The sequence below is a fragment of the Eublepharis macularius genome, chromosome 8 (assembly GCF_028583425.1).
Source record: "Eublepharis macularius isolate TG4126 chromosome 8, MPM_Emac_v1.0, whole genome shotgun sequence".
Taxonomy (NCBI): domain Eukaryota; kingdom Metazoa; phylum Chordata; class Lepidosauria; order Squamata; family Eublepharidae; genus Eublepharis; species Eublepharis macularius.
The window spans coordinates 123,592,960-123,612,059 of NC_072797.1; the positions used below are offsets into that span (position 1 = coordinate 123,592,960).

General features: G+C 44.2%; 1 protein-coding gene across 2 annotated transcripts in view; it reads right to left on the reverse strand.

Annotated features, from left to right (window-relative positions):
• LOC129334356 (A-kinase anchor protein 2-like) overlaps positions 1 to 19,100 on the reverse strand; it is a 132,150-nt gene that overhangs the window by 25,125 nt on the left and 87,925 nt on the right. For both annotated transcript variants that reach the window (XM_054986423.1, XM_054986422.1), the window contains exon 2: positions 15,882 to 18,264. In XM_054986423.1, coding sequence (XP_054842398.1) covers positions 15,882 to 18,156 — 2,275 coding nt within the window. In that variant the 5' untranslated portion in view covers positions 18,157 to 18,264. The remainder of the gene's footprint in view (positions 1 to 15,881; positions 18,265 to 19,100) is intronic.

Here is a 19,100-nt window from a genome sequence, read left to right on the forward strand (position 1 = left end):
AGTTTATCTTGAAAGACATGTCACTCAGTGTTTCCCCCTAGCCCATCTGTGAACTCTTTGTAAGTTGTCAAACACCAGGGTCAAAATCCTCTTATCATTTATCTATTAAGATGACCTAAACAGCAGTTTATTCCTCAGCCATGAAAAGCCATGGGTGACTTTGAGCTGGTTGTCACTGCCCTACCTCACAGGGTTGCTGTGAAGTCTATAACAAAAACATTATATGGAATACTGGATGAAACTACAACTATTACAATAGATTCGACACTATTTGACAGGTGATGCTAATATAAAAACTGAGGCACAATCCACAATCACAAAACTGAGCTCTTGGGACTCATCAGGGGTGGCCCAAACGTTGGTGCACAATTCCCACTTATTTCACAAGGCTTTGCAGTGTGAAATTTTCAGTGAGTCATTGCCATAAGTCAGTTCTGACTTGAAGGCACCACACAGGCATGCACGCACGTGCGTGCACACACACATCATTTTGAGTTCACAAAAAGCCAGTTGCATAAAAATATTAAAAATGTAAAAAAAAAGAAAAGAAAATGTAACATTTGCAGTTTTGTTTGAAGGAACATGACATTACAAAGGAATTCATCTCTCTATATGGACAACACGTAAAAGGGAAAACTGAAACCAGCTTTGTGTCTTATGAAGCAACAGTTTGTTCATGAAACCCTATTAAGGGTCATAAAAAGGAGGCTTTGGGAAAGCTGCAGCTGCCATGAGACATCGGTTGTATCCTGTTAGGAATTTCCTTGAGTTCACAGCTGAGACATCTGGTATAACTGGACAGGTTTGCTTCTTACTGAAAGTTATGCAAAAGGCTGTGAGAGAATGAATTCTTTACCTACTCAGTTACACAAATATATTTTTTCCTGTGAAATTAATTGCCAAGATCAGGCAAAGTAGCAAGCATGCGTATTAGTAAAGAGGCTGCGAGTCCTACAGAAACATTTACATCTTACCTGCCGACTGTTCCAGCTTAGACAGAACAGCTCCATCTTTCAGGGCATTGTGCTGAAGAAAAACCCCACATTCCCAATGCCCCAGTTTTAAAACAACATTCTCCCTTTACTGATGGTACAAAAAAAAATAATACTTAGGACAGCTAAAGCTGAAGTACACATTACAAAAAAGCTCCTTCTATGTCACACTAATTTGATGCCAGAAAGGTTATGGTGACACCTCCCCACCAAAAAGCCCCCTATACATTAGAGGTCCCCAACATTTTTGAGCCTGCAGGCACCTTTATTTTACTTATTTATTTTATCAAATTTATGCCCCGCCCTCCCTGCAAATGGGCTCAGGGCCGCTAACACCTTTGGAATTCTGACACAGAAAGATGGCCGCAGCCACAAAATGGCTATTGCATAGGGCTGCGCAAGCGAGGGTGCTGGTGACAGCGGGGCTCTTACCTCCTATGCACACACACTATGGACAAGCACACTCCCGCACTCGCTCTCTGTAGAAGAATTCTGATGTGCGCTGACTGAAAACCGCCCCTTTGAAGGCAGTTTTCACTTTGAGGCACATGCATGCTCTGCAGCAACCATCTTGCTCCTTTTCCAATGGGACAAAGGAAGGAGCTGTGGCGTACCCCTACCCCTGTACCCCCCTGCCAGCCAGGTGAGCAAGGCTGGGGGACAGAAGGTGAGGGGTAGGTGATTCCCCACCCTGTGTGGGGGGGGGATGGGAAGCCTACTGTTGCAGAAAGTGGAGCCAGCCCCAAAATGGCTGCCATGGCTTACTGTCAGTCACACAGTGAAAATCCTTGTGCCGTAGTGGCACAGTTGCTGCCAAAGCAAATTTTAAAAAATCTGCACAGCCCATCAAAATCTGGAATGGACAATGACAAGCTTGGCTAGGCCCCTTCCACTTTCTAAAAAACATTTGGTAGGCACCAGGTGTTGGCAGGCACTATGGTGCCCATGGACACCAGACTGGGGAGCCCCGGTATATATTGTTGATTGCACAACAAGATAGGTTACTGACAGTGCAACCTGCTCCAGTCAAGCCATTAAAATCAAAATCTGCAAACAAACTGGTGTAATATATTTTCTTTTAAATAGATTTGCTGATCGTTTCCCTCTTTGGATTTTTCTTCTCAGTTGTGCATTATATAACACATACGAAACTTGCTTCGCTGCATGCAAGCAGCTTTAGTTCCTTCAGTCACTTTGTAGCACACTTGACTCCGGATGGAGCTGGCACCAGTGTCTGCCAAACTGCTGTTACGGCTGTCGGGCTCTGCCCACAGTGGCATTCCCTCATTCCCTCATGCACGAGTTTCTCGATTTTCAAAGGTGAACCGGTGGAGGGTATGTTACATAATATAACAAGACCGATCACTTTGAAACAACAAAGAGTAGAAAATCAAAGAATCAACTGCACAGGGAAGAGATTTACTACAGAAGATGCTACTAAAACGACTGTTGTGTTTTAGACTGCAGCTCTTTATCTGGGCAATTTGTCAATACAGAAAATGAGCCAGTCTGAATTGTTCCAATCATATGCGAGTACAGCAGCAATTTAATACTTGGCATTTATACTTAAAGGGTAGCAAAGCACGGGAAAGACCTATATATGTAATTTTGGAGTTCCCTTCACAGAGTTAAACTAACTAGAACACAACCAACATGCCTCAATTTCTAGAAGGGTTTAGAAAGCCCTCATCTCCCTTCTACGTTCTCGCAGTGGAATTTGGATTTTGCAGACGATAACTGCTGAGAACAAAAACAGCAACCAGCAATTAGGAGTGCTGTGCATTTCTTTTTTCCCTTCTGAATCTAGCCACATTGTTTCCCTCAAAAGACTAAAGACAGATCAAGGCTGGATGCAGTTCAAACAGCCAAATGAAGAAAAAAAACTCACAAAAATAGAAAAGTACAATTGTGGAAAGGCTGAATGTAATGGATAGCTGGCGCGTGTCGTACATCACCAGGTAACAACAGATATTAGATACATGATTCTGAATACCTGTGACCCACAATTTGTTTAATCTTGGTTAAATTACAAGACAAATTGTTTTAGAAACACAATTATTATTTTAAAAATCTTAAATACAGCACCATCTGAAGCTAACCCACTCAAATATAACCTACTGTACCCATTTAGAAAGGAATGGTAGTCAAGAGCTCAAAATACAGCAACTAGACGAGAGGTTCTTAAGGTGAGAGTAAAATAGATACAGAAAGTAAAACACGAGCTTTCCAAGTAAGCAATTCTTGTCAATATTATCTCAATATAATGTAAACAGTGAACAATAGTACAGCATTTCGATATATACAAAAACAATGAGACACACATGAGACACATGTGTCCATGCAAAACAAACATTCAAGCTGGCCGTCTGTAGGGCCAAGGGGACTTAATATATTCTTGTGACGCAGAGAAAGATAGAGGAACACTATTATCTGTCATCTAGTACCTTTGGATTTTACAAACTATGACAGGACCATATTTATCTCTGAGGTGTGGAGAAAGCTGGAAGATACTGTAATTTGCTATCCAGCACCTTTGGGAATTATCTACTCAGTTACTATAGAAAACAGACCAGAACTCTATTGAATTGAGTATATTGGTTTGTTTGTTAGATTACACATTGGGATTCTACACAATTGTTTTTGTATATATCGAAATGCTGTACTATTGTTCACTGTTTACATTATATTGAGATAACATTGGCAAGAATTGCTTACTTGGAGAGCTCGTGTTTTACTTTCAGCCAAGAGCTCAACCCTTAGAAAGAGAGGTCCAGGGAACTGCCATTTGCCCTATCACGGGAAGCATAGAGGTTGTTTGTATGGTTCCCCCTCTGGGGCATATGTCAGCTCTTGTGGGGCACTGAAGACTGGGGAAAGAGTACATGGCAAAAGAGCTGCACTCAGTTTTCCTTCCTGATCCTATCACAAGCTCTTACAGTTGCTGTTTATGAAGGAGCAAAACACAACAAATCTTGCCAAGGATTTTCCAGTATCTCAACTGGTTAGAGCATAAGCAGCCTCTCTGATCATTTCCCTGGCACCTGGAAATTTTGCAACCCATGAATTCCCGACCTGTTAGCTGTATGGGGGGCGGGGGAGGGGAGGCTGCTGCAAGGTGCTTGGCCTGTCACCTTTAAGTGAAATTAGCCACTCCCAGAGGAAGCAGGCAGAGAGGAGGCAGAAACTAATTGGCTAAGACATGGTAATTGCAAATACTGATCCAGTGTTCATTCTTCCGATACAAATTGGCAGTCTCCTCCCCCTGTCCCTACTACCCCCATTCCTTATCACCTACTCATTACTTGCTCCCCCCACAGCTCACCTGCCTGCTGCTCACCTTTCCCCACCACTATGGTCTGCCTTCCTACCTCTTGTCCAGAAACTGGGTTTGAGAAGGAAGGCACCATCATGAACCTTACTCCCTCGCTAGACAAAGACAATGGTAATGGGCATAGCTGCTTATTACAGGACCCACAGCTGATTTTGGAGTGAAGGGAAACTGAAGCAGGCTCAACAGAAGTCATTGCTCTAAGGCCCAACCAAATCCTCAGTGATTATTTGGCGGTGTGTGTGTGTGTTTGTGTGTGTTGAAGCTTGCTCGGAGTGGTGGTGGGAAATCTGTGCTAGGCTGAGGAGGAGTTGCTTGGCTCTTCTCAGCTAACATTGCTTCTCTACCTGATGGAGCTGTGGTTAATGTTCCAGGTCTCCCACTGGCCAAACCAGGGGGTGGACAGTTAGAGGGAAAGGGGGGTCAATGGGATACCTACCCTTACACATATGCTTCCATGCCACTTGTTGCACCAGAAGATGACATTTTCAAGCACAATGAGGATGCATGCACCCGCTTTGCAAGTGGGCCGCTCCCCACCAGCCAGGTGAGTGGAAGTGAGGGGCAGGAGCTGGTGATGGGGGTATGGAACCCTAGGCTAATCCCGTGTTCTGACTAGTGCCCTCTACTTACAGGGGATATTCCAAATATATACTGAGAAACTATACATGTGCCATCCTCTACGTTTATTAATAATACCCTGCTTTTCATCGTTGTGCCTTCTGTGCAGTCCCTCATGGGTACAGCGCATGCGCAGACTGGCCTGCACATGTGCAATTCCCATGTGTGCCTGCACAGAAGAACGCTCAACAAACAACAGTCACAGGTAGGTGCAACCCTGTTTTCTCACACTGGCTTATCACATCATTTTCTCTTCTTCCACCAACTTCTTCCGACAACTTTGTAAGGTAGGTTAGGCTAAGATAGTGACTGGCTGAAAATCACCCAGTGAACTTTCATGGCAGAGTGTGGTTTTGAACTGATCCCAGATCCTCATCTGATACATTAACTGCTACATTTTTGTCATCATGGTTTGAGGAAGACATTTTGACTCCTTTAATTTGAATTAAAAGAGCAAGGCTCTACTAGTGTACTCCTCCCAGTTTGCCATAGTATTTATTCTACTGAACAGGAACAGGAGTAACATTAGAGGAAACAGCACAGCTGCCAACTGGAACCTTTATACACACCATATTTTCAGTGCTCGTATCTAGGAAGTAAAAACCTTTACAAAAGATGGAACTTGACTCAGCTTTACTGGAAGCTGGAAGAACTGGCTTAGCACTTGATATTCCTTGTAGCTCCAACACTTCTAGAGCAATAACAGGTGTTTAAAGAGCTCCTTTCTAGAAATGAATTGTGCTTATTCTCTCTGTCTCTCTCTCTCACACACACGATCTGTATTTATCTCGTATTTATCTTTCTCTGTATTTATCTGTATCTTTACAGTTTGGTTTAGTGGTTAAGAGCAGCAGGACTCTAATCTAGAGAACCAGGTTTGATTCCCCACTCCTCCGCTTGAAGTCAGCTGGGTGACCTTGGGTCAGTCACAGCTCTCTCAGCCCCACCCACCTCACAGGGTGATTGTTGTGGGGATAAAAATAACACACTTTGTAAACCGCTCTGAGTGGGCGTTAAGTTGTCCTGGTGGTATATAGATCTAATGTTATTATGTATTCTCACAAGAAAAGTGCCCAAGGCAATGCTCTTCCTCTTCAAATCAACTAACGATATAATGAAGGTTCAAGGGTCAAATCTTATTAAATGGCTTCATATGTGGATGTTGTCTTTCTCTAGTTCCCTCTGTCTGCAGTCTGCTGACAACAAACATGTTATCTTAGCAGTGCAGTTCACAGTTAATGTTGATTCATTTTAGTTTCTCAAAAATAAGTTCCAGAGGTTTCCCATTACTTTAAAACGAAATTATACACAATTAGGGTTGCCCGGTCCAGGTTGGGAAATTCCTGGAGATTTTAGGGGTGGAGCCAGGAGAGGGTGGGATTTGGGGTGGGGAGGGGCCTCACTGGGGTGTAATGCCATAGAGTTGACCCTTCCAAGGCAGCCATTTTCTCCAGGTGAACTGATCTCTGTTGCTTGGAGATCAGTTGAAATTCCAGGAGATCTCCAGCTACCACCTGGAGGCTGGTGACACAATGCTGAAACCAAGTACACAAGTGATGGCTGTGGAATTTGCCTGAGAAAGCAGGTGATTTTGAGAAACAACTTAAAATATTAGGTCTGGCTCAATTTAAATAAAATGCCAAGCATGCAAAAAAAAATTAAACAAACTTTTACATAAGTGATTCCAAAAGGTAGGCATCTCATTTAAATCACGCTGCTACACCAATGCATGATGCATTAGCCCAACAGGGATCTATGGCCCTATTGCTGTATTATCTAGTGGTGAACAGCCTGATTTAAAAGTGAGGCCAGTTGCATGGAGCAGGCAAGAAAAGTTATGCTAATTAACAATTTCATAATTTTGAGTAAAGAGTCCTTTATTTGTATATAATGAAGGCGATTTGTGATTTAATGTGCTTTTATGTGGTTAGCATTATAATTTTATTGTTCGTTGCACTTGGTTCACATGTATCTTGTGTGCTGTTATTGTAATGCCTTTTGGCCACATACAGTAAATGTTTTCTGATTCTAATTCTACAGTTTGTTAAAGTGCAATGTAACTCCTGTGCAGTTTTGTATGGGATACCATTCAGCGAAGTTTTTTCTTGAATACCAAGCACCATTTTAAAATCAGGACTACGAACGTCTTGTCCTACTGCAAAAGAGATGCTAAGCAAAACAGGGAGAATGACATAAGAACATAAGAACATAAGCAAAGCCATGTTGGATCAGGCCAGTGGCCCATCCAGTCCAACATTCTGTCACACACAGTGGCTAGAAATCCAGTGCCATCTAAAGGACTGTCAGTGAGGCCAGGACACCAGAAGCCCTCCCACTGCCTTCCTTCCAGCACCAAGACAACAGAGCATCACCTCCCCACAAACAGAATACCATCTATCTCCTGTGGCTAATAGCCACTGATGGACCTCTGCTCCATATATTTGTCCAGTCCCCTCTTGAAGCTGGCAATGCTTGTAGCTGCCACCACCTCCTGTGGCAACGAATTCCATGTGTTTATCACCCTTTGTGTAAAGTAGTATTTTCTTCTATCTGTTCTAACCCGACTGCTCAATAATTTCATAGAGTGCCCACGAGTTCTTGTATTGTGAGAAAGGGAGAAAAACACATCTTTCTCTACCTTCTCTAACCCGTGCATTATCTTGTAAACCTCTATCATGTCTCCCCTCAGTCGTCTTTTCTCCAGGCTAAAGAGCCCCAAGCGCCTCAATCTTTCCTCATAGGGAAAGTGTTCCAACCCTTTAATCATTTTAGTTGCCCTTCTCTGTACTTTTTCCAGTGCTATGATATCTTTTTTAAGGTGTGGCGACCAGAACTGTACACAGTACTCCAAATGAGGCCTCACCATCGATTTATACAGAGGCATTATGATACCGGCTGATTTGTTTTCAATCCCTTTCCTAATAACCCCTAGCATGGCATTAGCTTTTTTTATGGCAGTCGCACACTGTGCTGACGTTTTTAGTGAGTTATCTATCATGACTCCAAGATCTCTCTCTTGGTCAGTCTCCGCCAGTTCAGACCCCATCAACTTGTATTTATATTTTGGATTTTTGGTTCCAATGTGCATTACTTTGCACTTGGCTACATTGAACCTCATTTGCCACATGGATGCCCACTCTTCTAGCCTCGACAGATCCCTTTGGAGTGCCTCACAATCCTCTCTGGCTTTCACCACCCTGAACAATTTCGTGTCATCTGCAAATTTAGCCACTTCACTGCTTAATCCCAATTCCAAATCATTAATAAACAAGTTAAAAAGCATTGGACCCAATACCGACCCCTGTGGCACCCCACTGCTCACCACCCTCCACTGTGAGAAGTGCCCGTTTATACTCACTCTCTGTTTCCTATTAATTAGCCAGTTTTCGATCCACAAGAGGACTTGGCCCTTTATCCCATAGCTACTGAGCTTACTTAGGAGCCTTTGATGAGGAACTTTGTCAAAAGCTTTCTGGAAGTCAAGATAAACAATATCTATCGGGTCTCCCTTGTCCACTTGTTTGTTCACTCCCTCAAAGAACTCTAACAGATTGGTGAGACAAGATCTTCCCTTACAGAACCCATGCTGAGTTTTCCTCATCAGCTTTTGGTCATCAATGTGCCCACTAATTTTATTTTTGATAATAGTTTCCACCAACTTACCCGGTATTGACGTCAGGCTGACTGGCCTGTAATTTCCCGGATCTCCCCTGGAACCTTTTTTAAAGATGGGGACAACATTAGCTACCTTCCAGTCCTCAGGAACAGATGCAGAGTTTAATGACAGATTACATATTTTTGTGAGGAGATCTACAAGTTCACACTTGAGTTCTTTCAGAACTCTTGGATGTATGCCATCTGGGCCCGGTGATTTATCAGTTTTTAAATTATCTAGCAGTCGCATAACCTCCTCTCTCGTCACCTCAATGTGACTCAGGTCTTTCAAAACCCCTCCCAAAGTCAGTGCTTCCGGAGTGGGCATGCACTTCTTATCTTCCACAGTGAAGACAGAAGCAAAGAACGCATTCAGCTTCTCGGCCATTTCCCTATCACCCTTTAGTAATCCTTTTACGCCTTGGTCATCCAAGGGCCCCACTGCCTCCCTAGCTGGTTTCCTACTTCTAATATATTTAAAGAATTGTTTATTGTTTTTCTTTATGTTCTTTGCAATATGCTCCTCATATTCCCTTTTTGCCTGTCTGATCACAGACTTGCACTTTTTTTGCCACAGCTTATGCTCCTTTTTATCAACCTCACTCCGACTAGTTTTCCACTGCCTAAAAGAATCCTTTTTACCTTTTACAGCTTCTATTACATTGCTTGTTAACCATGCTGGCCTTTTCCTAAACCTATTTGTGCCTTTCCTAACCAGCGGTATATATTTAATTTGAGCTTCCAGGATTGTAGTTTTAAATAGTCTCCAAGATTCCCCAAGTGTTTTGACCTTTTTTACTTTCCCTTTCAGTTTCTTCTTCACGTACCCCCTCATCTCAGAAAAGTTACCCCTTTTGAAGTTAAACATGGCTGTGTTGGTCTTATTTGGCAATTTCCTATTTATACATATGTTGTACTCAATAACATTATGGTCACTGTTCCCAAGTGGTGCAATCACATTTACATCTCTCACCAGGTCTTCAGCATTACTGAGGACCAAATCCAGGATCACCTCTCCCCTAGTAGGTTCTGTAACCATCTGTTCCATAGCACAGTCATTGAGACAGTCTAGAAACTCACTTTCTCTCCCCCGATTCGAACACCCATTGGCCCAGTCAATGTGTGGGTAGTTAAAATCACCCATTACAACACAGTTTTTTTGTTTAGCAGTCATCTTTAATCCTGTCATCATTTTATAATCCTCCTCTATTTTCTGATCTGGAGGGCGATAACAAACTCCCACAGTTAAGTTTCCATTTGGGCCCGTAATTTCAACCCATAGCATTTCCAGAAGCGAATCTAATTCAGTTACCTTCTCAATCTTACTGGAATGTATACCTTCTCTGACATATAGAGCCACCCCACCACCAACCCTTCCCTCCCTATCCTTCCGATATAATTTATATCCAGGAATCACCGTGTCCCACTGATTTTCCTCATCCCACCAAGTTTCTGATATGCCCACAATGTCTATGGATTCGCCCAACACTAAACATTCCAGCTCCCCAATTTTACCTCGGACACTTCTAGCATTTGTATATAAACACCTGTAACTTCCCCGGCACACTTTGCCTCGAGACGTAGTTAGGTCATCTGCACTGTTTGTCTCCATCTCAGTTGACAACTCTAATCTATCTCCCTGTAGAAGTGTTATACCTAGCCCTTCATCTCTCTGAGATGAACCATCCTGAACCAGAGACACTTTATCTCTTGTCGGCTTTCCCCTAGCATTTAGTTTAAAAACTGCTCTGCCACCTTTTTGATTTTAAGTGCCAGCAGCCGGGTTCCTTCTCGGGACAAGTGGAGACCGTCTCTCTTGTACAGCTCCCGCTTGTCCCAAAAAGAATCCCAGTGCCTAACAAACTTGAACCCTTCCTCCCTACACCATCGTCTCATCCACGCATTGAGACTCCTGATCTGCGTTTGTCTCTCTGGCCCTGCGCGTGGAACAGGTAGCACTTCTGAGAAGGCTACCTTGGAGGTCCTGGCCTTGAGTCTCCTGCCTAACAGCCTGAATTTTTGTTCCAAGACCTCACGACTGCATTTCCCAACATCGTTGGTTCCAACATGGACCACGACCGCTGACTCTTCCCCAGCACTATCTACCAGCCTATCTATAACACGCGTAATGTCCGCTACCTTCGCACCAGGCAGGCAAGTCACCATACGGTCAGAACGCGGTTGTGCCACCCAGCTATCTACTTGTCTAAGGATCGAATCACCAACTACCAAGAGCCTCCCTCCCGCCCCACCCAGGGATGGTTCCTTGATGCGAAAGGAAACCTGCTCACCAACTGAAGAAGAGGTCCCTTCTAAGGGCATGTTCCCCTTATCCTCAGTACGGTGCCCTGATTCCACAAGATCCTCATTCTCCTTGACAACAAGAACGCTGCCATTTTTAGAGTGGGACACATCTATCCTGTCCCTGAGAATCTTGTCCTCGTGCCTATCTAACTGTCTCCGCTTCTCCAGGTCAGCCACCTTGGCCTCAAGGGTACGTACTCGTTCCCTGAGAACCAGGAGCTCCTTGCAGCGAGCACACATCCAGGACTTCTGACCAGAAGGCAGATAGTCATACATGTGACACTCAGTGCAATACACTGGAAAGCCCCCAACCCCCTGCTGGCATTCTGACTTCATTATTCTGTTTTAGGAATAACACACTAAGAGGAAAGAAAACGGCTATGATCCCCCGGCTAAGAGCCACAGGCCAAGAGCCCTTTAGCTCTCGCCCTTCGGCTCGCGCCAAAGGCTCGCGCCCCTGCCCAGCAGTTGCCTTTTCAATGCAAAAGGTCACTTCCTGCTAAGCACAGGAGGTGAGCACAAAGGGGGTGTGTGGCTTGTACTCCAGCAACCCCCAGCAGCCTTACAAACACACTCACCCTCAAACACAATCAAGCCCAAACACACTCAGCCTCAAAACCACACTCAAATCAACACAAAACTACACACAAAAAGCCCCAAAGCTAGAGAGGACCACCCTTAGCTTCTCAGCTTAACCCACCACAGCCAAGAAAGGCAAAAAGCCCTTACCTCCTCTAGCAGCTGCAGACCATGTGCTCCTGAGCCCAGGTGACTCTGCTCTGCCCTGCCCTGCCCCTGCCCAGCAGTTGCCTTTTCAATGCAAAAGGTCACTTCCTGCTAAGCACAGGAGGTGAGCACAAAGGGGGGGGTGTGGCTTGTACTCCAGCAACCCCCAGCAGCCTTACAAACACACTCACCCTCAAACACAATCAAGCCCAAACACACTCAGCCTCAAAACCACACTCAAATCAACACAAAACTACACACAAAAAGCCCCAAAGCTAGAGAGGACCACCCTTAGCTTCTCAGCTTAACCCACCACAGCCAAGAAAGGCAAAAAGCCCTTACCTCCTCTAGCAGCTGCAGACCATGTGCTCCTGAGCCCAGGTGACTCTGCTCTGCCCTGCCCTGCCCCTGCCCAGCAGTTGCCTTTTCAATGCAAAAGGTCACTTCCTGCTAAGCACAGGAGGTGAGCACAAAGGGGGGGTATGGCTTGTACTCCAGCAACCCCCAGCAGCCTTACAAACACACTCACCCTCAAACACAATCAAGCCCAAACACACTCAGCCTCAAAACCACACTCAAATCAACACAAAACTACACACAAAAAGCCCCAAAGCTAGAGAGGACCACCCTTAGCTTCTCAGCTTAACCCACCACAGCCAAGAAAGGCAAAAAGCCCTTACCTCCTCTAGCAGCTGCAGACCATGTGCTCCTGAGCCCAGGTGACTGAGCTCAGACCATGTGCTCCTGAGCCCAGAATGATGAAGAACACAGCACAAAAGAAGTATGCTGCTTCCACTAACACATAAGCTACCTTTCTGCTCATAGTAAAGAGTCCACTAGCACCTTTAAGACTAGCCAACTTTATTGTAGCATAAGCTTTCGAGAGCCACAGCTCTCTTCGTCAGATGCATCTGATGAAGCTTTTGCTACAGTAAAGTTGGTTAGTCTTAAAGGTGCTACTGGACTGTTTACTATTTTGCTATTACAGACTAACACAGCTAACTCTTCTGGATATATGACCATGGAAAGCACCGCTTTATGCTCATATCTTCCTTCCTTTACATTCACTGTACTATCTGATTTTCCGTTTGCCTCCCTAACTAAAGCAGCATATTTTGGCCCTAACCTCCACCATTTGCTCTATAAATATGAATCCTGGTGAATATATAGTTGCTTTGATAAAGGGACAGAGTACTGGGTACCAGGGGTCATTTCGTAGAAAAAGAACTGGAAGAACTCATTGGCATAACTCATTAGCATAGCGCTTTAGCATATGCCACACCCCCTGACATCACCTATCCTGGCTGCTTTGGACCCAATCCTGGCCATTCAGGGCCGAAATTGGGCCCAAAACAGAAAAAGGGGCTGAAAATGGCCGAAAAGGGGCCCAAAATGGTCAGGATTGGGCCAGTGCTGAACAGGAGAGTGAGCCACCACCTGTCAGAGGCCTGATCTGGGTCATTTCACCCCCAATCCAGGACGAAATGTGCCCCAAATGGCCGAGAGTCAGGTTGGCGGGGCCACCTGACATGTGACCTCTTTGGGGAACTGCCGGAACTGCATTCCTGCATGTTCCCCCTCGAAATGAGCCCTGCTGGGTACTCTCTCTGGATGACGATACGATCCAGCAGGGTAGTTTCCATGCCGTTTAATAAGTCACATCAAATTACTTAAGTTTTTGTTTCAGCAATGTTTCGTCTTCCTTGGGCGGTGGTGTGCTCTCCTTCTTTGGAGGTTTTTAAGCAGAGGCTAGTTGGCCATCTGACAGCCATGCTGATTCTGTGAACCTGGGAAGATCATGAGAGGGAGGGCAGGAAGGGTTACATCAGTGTTTAGTTCTAGTGGCCCCTTCTTCATGGCTCAAGGTAATGATGATTGCCTCTTTTGGGTCAGGAACCAAATTTCCCCAGGCTAGTTCGGCTAGGGATCCTGATGGTGTTTTGCCATCTTCTGGGCATGTAGCAGGGGTCACTGGGGGTGCAGGTGGAGTATTTGTGAAATTTCCTGCATTGTGCAGGGGGTGGACTAGATGACCATGGAGATCCCTTCCAACCCTATGATTCTCTCCGTATTCCAGTAACTGAATTTTATGCTTATTTTCACATTTCTGCTAGGCATACCTTATTGTATCATATTCCCGTATTTGAATATTATGCTTCTTTTTAAATTCCTGCTATGCATACCTTAATGTATTTTTAATGGAATGTCCCACCTGTTGATCATATGGACTTACACTAGGTAATTCACCTTGAGTCCCAGTAAGAAAGGCAGGCAATTAAACAAATAAATAAATAAAGTGCTCTCCTCATTGGTACTTTCCGCATTATTAGAAAATTTTAAACGGCAAGAAAAGCTTTGCTGAACACTCTAAATATTGTGTGTATTTCATGACATCCTCAAAATCTGGAAACATGATGCAACATTAAGCTCCACTTCCCAAATTTTATGATGCTTTAGTGTTAGTCAAGTGCAGGATGGCAATGTGCTATTTTATTCGGGGCTTTCTGGTTAGTCGTGATAGAATACAAAGAGATCTTATAAAAACACAAAAAGGGGAAAACACATGACTGGAAACATAATTTAGAATGAATTCAAATGACATCCCCAAAATGCATTCATATGGTGGAATCAACCAGTTTGTCCATTTAGAAATGCAGCTGTGGTTTTTCCTCAAAGAATGAACTTATAAATTCCTGGTCATTAACAATTTGGAGTGACTGTTGCATGAAAAAAATACTGCCTTTACAATTAACGGTCTCCCCAAACCCCTTCCTTTCCTCCCTTTGTAGATGAATTTCCTGTTATTTCATATACATTGTCGCTATTGCTCGATATTATTTGTCTTCCGGAGCAAGTATAAAGGTATATAAAATAAAAAACAGTATGGAGAGAACAGAGAAAAATTTCTTTCACTCTTTCAGAACACCAGTACTAAATTAAACTGATCAACAGAAAACAGGCAAAAAGAAGTACTCCATACAATGTACAAGGGTCCCTGCTACAAAATATGTGATTCCGCTTACACAAACAGCTTTGAAAAAACGGTTACACAAATTCACAGAGGCAAGATTTATGAATGGGTAAAACAAAACACGTGAAAACGAAATAGAAGCTTGGTGCTCAAAACCATTGGATGAAGGGAGTTTTGGCTCTTGAAAGCTTCTACCCTGAAAATCTTGTTGGGCTTTAAGGTGCTACTGGACTTGAGTCTTGCTGCAGGCCAGCACAGCTACTCATCTGAAACTGTGTTCAAAACCAGTATAACTTTACTACATGATGGGAAGCAAACTATAAGGGAAGTATGTTACTTTCATGCTTCGCTTATTAGCTTCCTCCTTTTGGAAATGTCACTCAATTCCACGCCCAGTAAAGGGTTAGGGTAAGGAGTGGGGTTTTCCAGAGGCCCACAGAAAATAGCTGGTGGGTGTGGCATACCCTGTTAAGCACACTATCAGGGGGGAAGCAGAGGGCAACAAAGATACCATCACGCTGTTCCTCCTCTTTGATTCAGCTCGGGAGACCAGGTTTCCCCCTTCCTGGGAAGACCGCCCACCTCCACCAGCTCTGCTCACTGCTGCCCAACTGGGTGAGTGTTGGGCAAATGCTAGAGTATCACCCCTATGTGATGGTGCCACTTCTGGGTCATGGTGGAATTGATGTCACCCCATTGCTGTTGATGTCACAACAGGGGTAATCATTCAGCTTTCATTCGCAATCATTTGCAATTCATGTTGCAGTTACCCAATGAGCCACATTTACTTTCACGCATGGCATGAGACCTATATCTCAGGGAGGTTTGTTCCTTCAGTGGCAGCTGTCTCAAGGTTGGAACCACGTGCCAAGCCCCCATCAGGAAAGGGTCTTGCCCACTTCCCCAAATCATAGGGCAGGTGCCAAACTGGGGAACAGTACTCAGAAGTGCCACAAATGGCATGTCAAAGAACCACATGTGGCACCAGAGCCACAGAGTGAGAACCACTAGACACACTCTCAGTCTGATCCTGAAAGTTACTTTCATTTTCTTACATAGTATCAGATGCTGAAAATATACAACAGGAGATCATAACGTTACTTGTTAGCTTCCCTGAAGTATCTGGTGACATAGTTCTAGATTCGATGGACCTTTGGTAGGCCATCCTTTTATTCTTTGAGAGGGTCTCTGAATAAAGATGAATATGGTCACCAGCACCCCTCCCCCTTCTCTGATCACTGGCCCCAACTTTTCACAAACTTATGCAAAAGGTCAGAACTCTTACCTGGTGCCGTTTTGTAAGACACAGTTCTGGTGGGGAGGGCAGGGGCCCCCTTTGCAAAGGGACTCTGCGTCACTGGCATCCCTTGCCTCTGTTTTTTGAGTTCCTCTTCTCTTTGCTGGGCCACTCGGATTTCTTCTTCGATCATGGACAAAGTCCTCTGCTTTTTTGACCTTAGTTTGAAAGGCCCTACCGTCACCTCCGCTTCTTGCTGAGCCAGAATGGAAGCCGTGCTCCGCAGCTCAGCTGCTTCTGAATACTTGCTGAAATAGCTGACTTCTGGCTTGGTTTCCTCCACAGTGACCAGTTGGGGAGCCTGAGCAGCAAGCGATGGTTGTGGAGCTTGCCTTTCCCTGAGTACCGAGTCTTGAGCGGCTGAAGCCTTTGGTGGTGTATCCCTTTTTTCTTGCATGGGAGAGGACACCTGAGGAGGCTGAAAAGTTGAATTGTGCTGCTTCTCAGAACATGGTGTTTTGTCTGCGGCCTCCTGCCTCTCAACCTGGTGGTCTTTTTGCTCTGTAGTGTCTTTTGCTTGCTTGGAGTTTATTTTGTCAGCCTGCTCCGCTATGGCTTGCTGAATGGCATTTTGAACCAGTAGTCCAGCCTGGTATTCCAACTGCTCGTTGATGAGCATGGAGTCAAGCGATGGGGAAGAAGGTGAGTAAAAACCATGGTCGCTCAGTGACTTGGAAATACCCTCCCCTTGACACTCAGAAGGCGTGTTCGCTTGCGGAGTCTGGGGCAAGGAGAAATCTGTGAGCGAATTTTCTTGAAGGGCATTCGTTGTCTCAATGGAGGCACCGCTGTCACTGATGTTGTCCATGCTGAAGTCATTGGAAAGCGTTTCTAAAACGGTTGTATCCTGAGATCTCACCGACAATTCATCCAAACCCGAGTCCAGCTCCTCTGGTGGGAAAGACATGCTGGCAGACCTTGAGAACTGGTCTAGTAGCCTGTGCTCATCGTCCTTCACCACTGTAAAGACTGCCTTTGCGCTCATGAATTCACTGTCATCCGTCCATACTTTTGCTGCCTGGTTAAGCTTTGTGGAAGGGGACACTCTCATTAGGTCAATGGAGCTATTCTGAATTCCTATGCTGCTGTCATCTATGATGCAAGAAACTCTCTCTGCTTTTACAATAGTTACATCATTATTGCCCACCTGTCCTGTTTGCCCACACAGAGACACGGGCTTTGTAACTGGGTGCGTTCGCCGGTCTACTTGGGATGGGCCTATTGGTTTATAGAAGGGTTGGATGGTGAACATTTTGGGGGCCCCTGATCTCTTGGGTGCAGCTGTGCTGTTTGGCTGACCTGAATTTTCCATTCGCTGAAACTGTTTCCGGGCCGCTGAGAAATCTATTTGCTCAGTGACAATATCGTCCTTTTTTATACTAGCTGGATCAGGTGGTGCAGAAGAACATGGCACGTTCTTCGCAGCCATCAATGGTGGCTGCTGCTTCTCTTTGCGTTCTTTATACTTCTTGTGAGACTCCAAATGATCATCATCTAGCTGTTCCTCAAGCGTTTTTTCCTGGGGTGGGTTCCACCACTTGGCTGCTATGCCCGGGTTTTTCTTGACAGCTTGGCTTCTGATAAGCTCCCGCCTCTCTTTTTCCAGCTCCATCATTTCCTCAGAAGGCCTCACTTTGCGCACGCGGTACTTCTCTTTCGCATCCTCCTCCTCAAACAGTTTGGATGGTTTTTTCTCTTCATGAAATGCTCTAAGCTCAAACTTAGCTTCTTTCTTAATCGTAGTTAACGGTGTTTCTCCATCCCTGGAAGACCTTGAACTTGTGGAAGAGCTCGGACTGGCTGTACCTTTCAGATCATCACAGTGTTCCTCTTGCAATCCATCTGTAGAATGGCCATTTGGTTTTAGCTTCTCAGATGCTACATTTACCCCACTGTGTTCACTAACGGGAGGTGCTTCCTGACCAACTGCTAGGGCATCCCTTTCATAGTGTGATACGGAATCATTAGTAATGCAAACAGGTAAGCCAGAGCCATCAACGACAATGGATGTACTTGGCTCAGGAGAAGAAAAAGTCATCCCATTAAAGGGATTATCGGCAGCAGAATCACAGCAGTTTGCTTCTAGCACCTCATCCAGATATCTGATCTCTTTAGCAACCTCACTGTCCAAGGATTCGTGTCTGTCTTTAAGTCCATTGTGACTGGCAGCAGGGGAGAATAAATGAGTTTGATTGTCTACGGCATGGGTTGAACTTCCTACTGTGATGGCTTTATGTTCTGGAGCAAGGGCTTCAATCTCCATTTTCTCGCCCTTTGTTGCACGCACGCTATCAGGCTTCAGGAAATTGGCACAATTTTGGTCTCTCTCTTTTCTCAACCTGATGTCATCCTCAGAGATTTTAGATGATTTCTAAAAAAAGGAAATAGAGATAGAAAAAATCAGCAATGGAATCCTGTGAGGACAAATTCTTTTAAATGAAACAAAGAGGAAAAAGTGGCAAATGTCATCTAAAAAGCAAATTCATTTAAAGGAAAAAAAAGATACGTTAGATATATAGAAATCTCCTATAATAATTGGGAAGCTACATTTCAATTCCAGTAAAACCAGAATTTTAAATAGCAATCTATTTGTGCTATTTGTTATTACTTGTTTTTGTTTGCAACTGCATACGTTTTATTATTTAGTCTCGATGGATTCTGCTTTGTTAAAAACTGTACACCAACTCAGTTTTTCATCAAAGCATTTAAAAGCATTTCTGAACTATAATGAAAGATATAGCTGAAGAACAGGTATGCGCTTGTAGGTATTTCTTTTTTAAAAAACATAAATAAAGCATGGTGAGGTGTAATGACTTGCTAATTGCCAGTTTATCTTTAGCAAATATAGTTTAGGATCCGTGTTGCTAAATCCATGTTGTTATAGCATTGTTTAAGCACCAAGGCTAATATTCAAAAACTACTTTAGGGATGTATTGTCGAAGGCTTTAGGGATGTTCAAGAATAAGGATGTGTAGCGATACTGTCTTCAATACCTTATTTCAGTCTACAGCTTTATGTAAGTGTGTATGTGTGCTTGTGTGTGTGCATGCATACGTGCATGGGGGACTATGGTTCAAGAAAAAATTAGTCCAAAGTTGTTTTGGTGTATAGAATTTATATGATTGTTTCAGCCTCAGTCTAAGTTTTTTTTTAATTTTAATTAAAATACTTATACCCTGTCTTTCCTCTTGACTCAAGTCAGCCAAG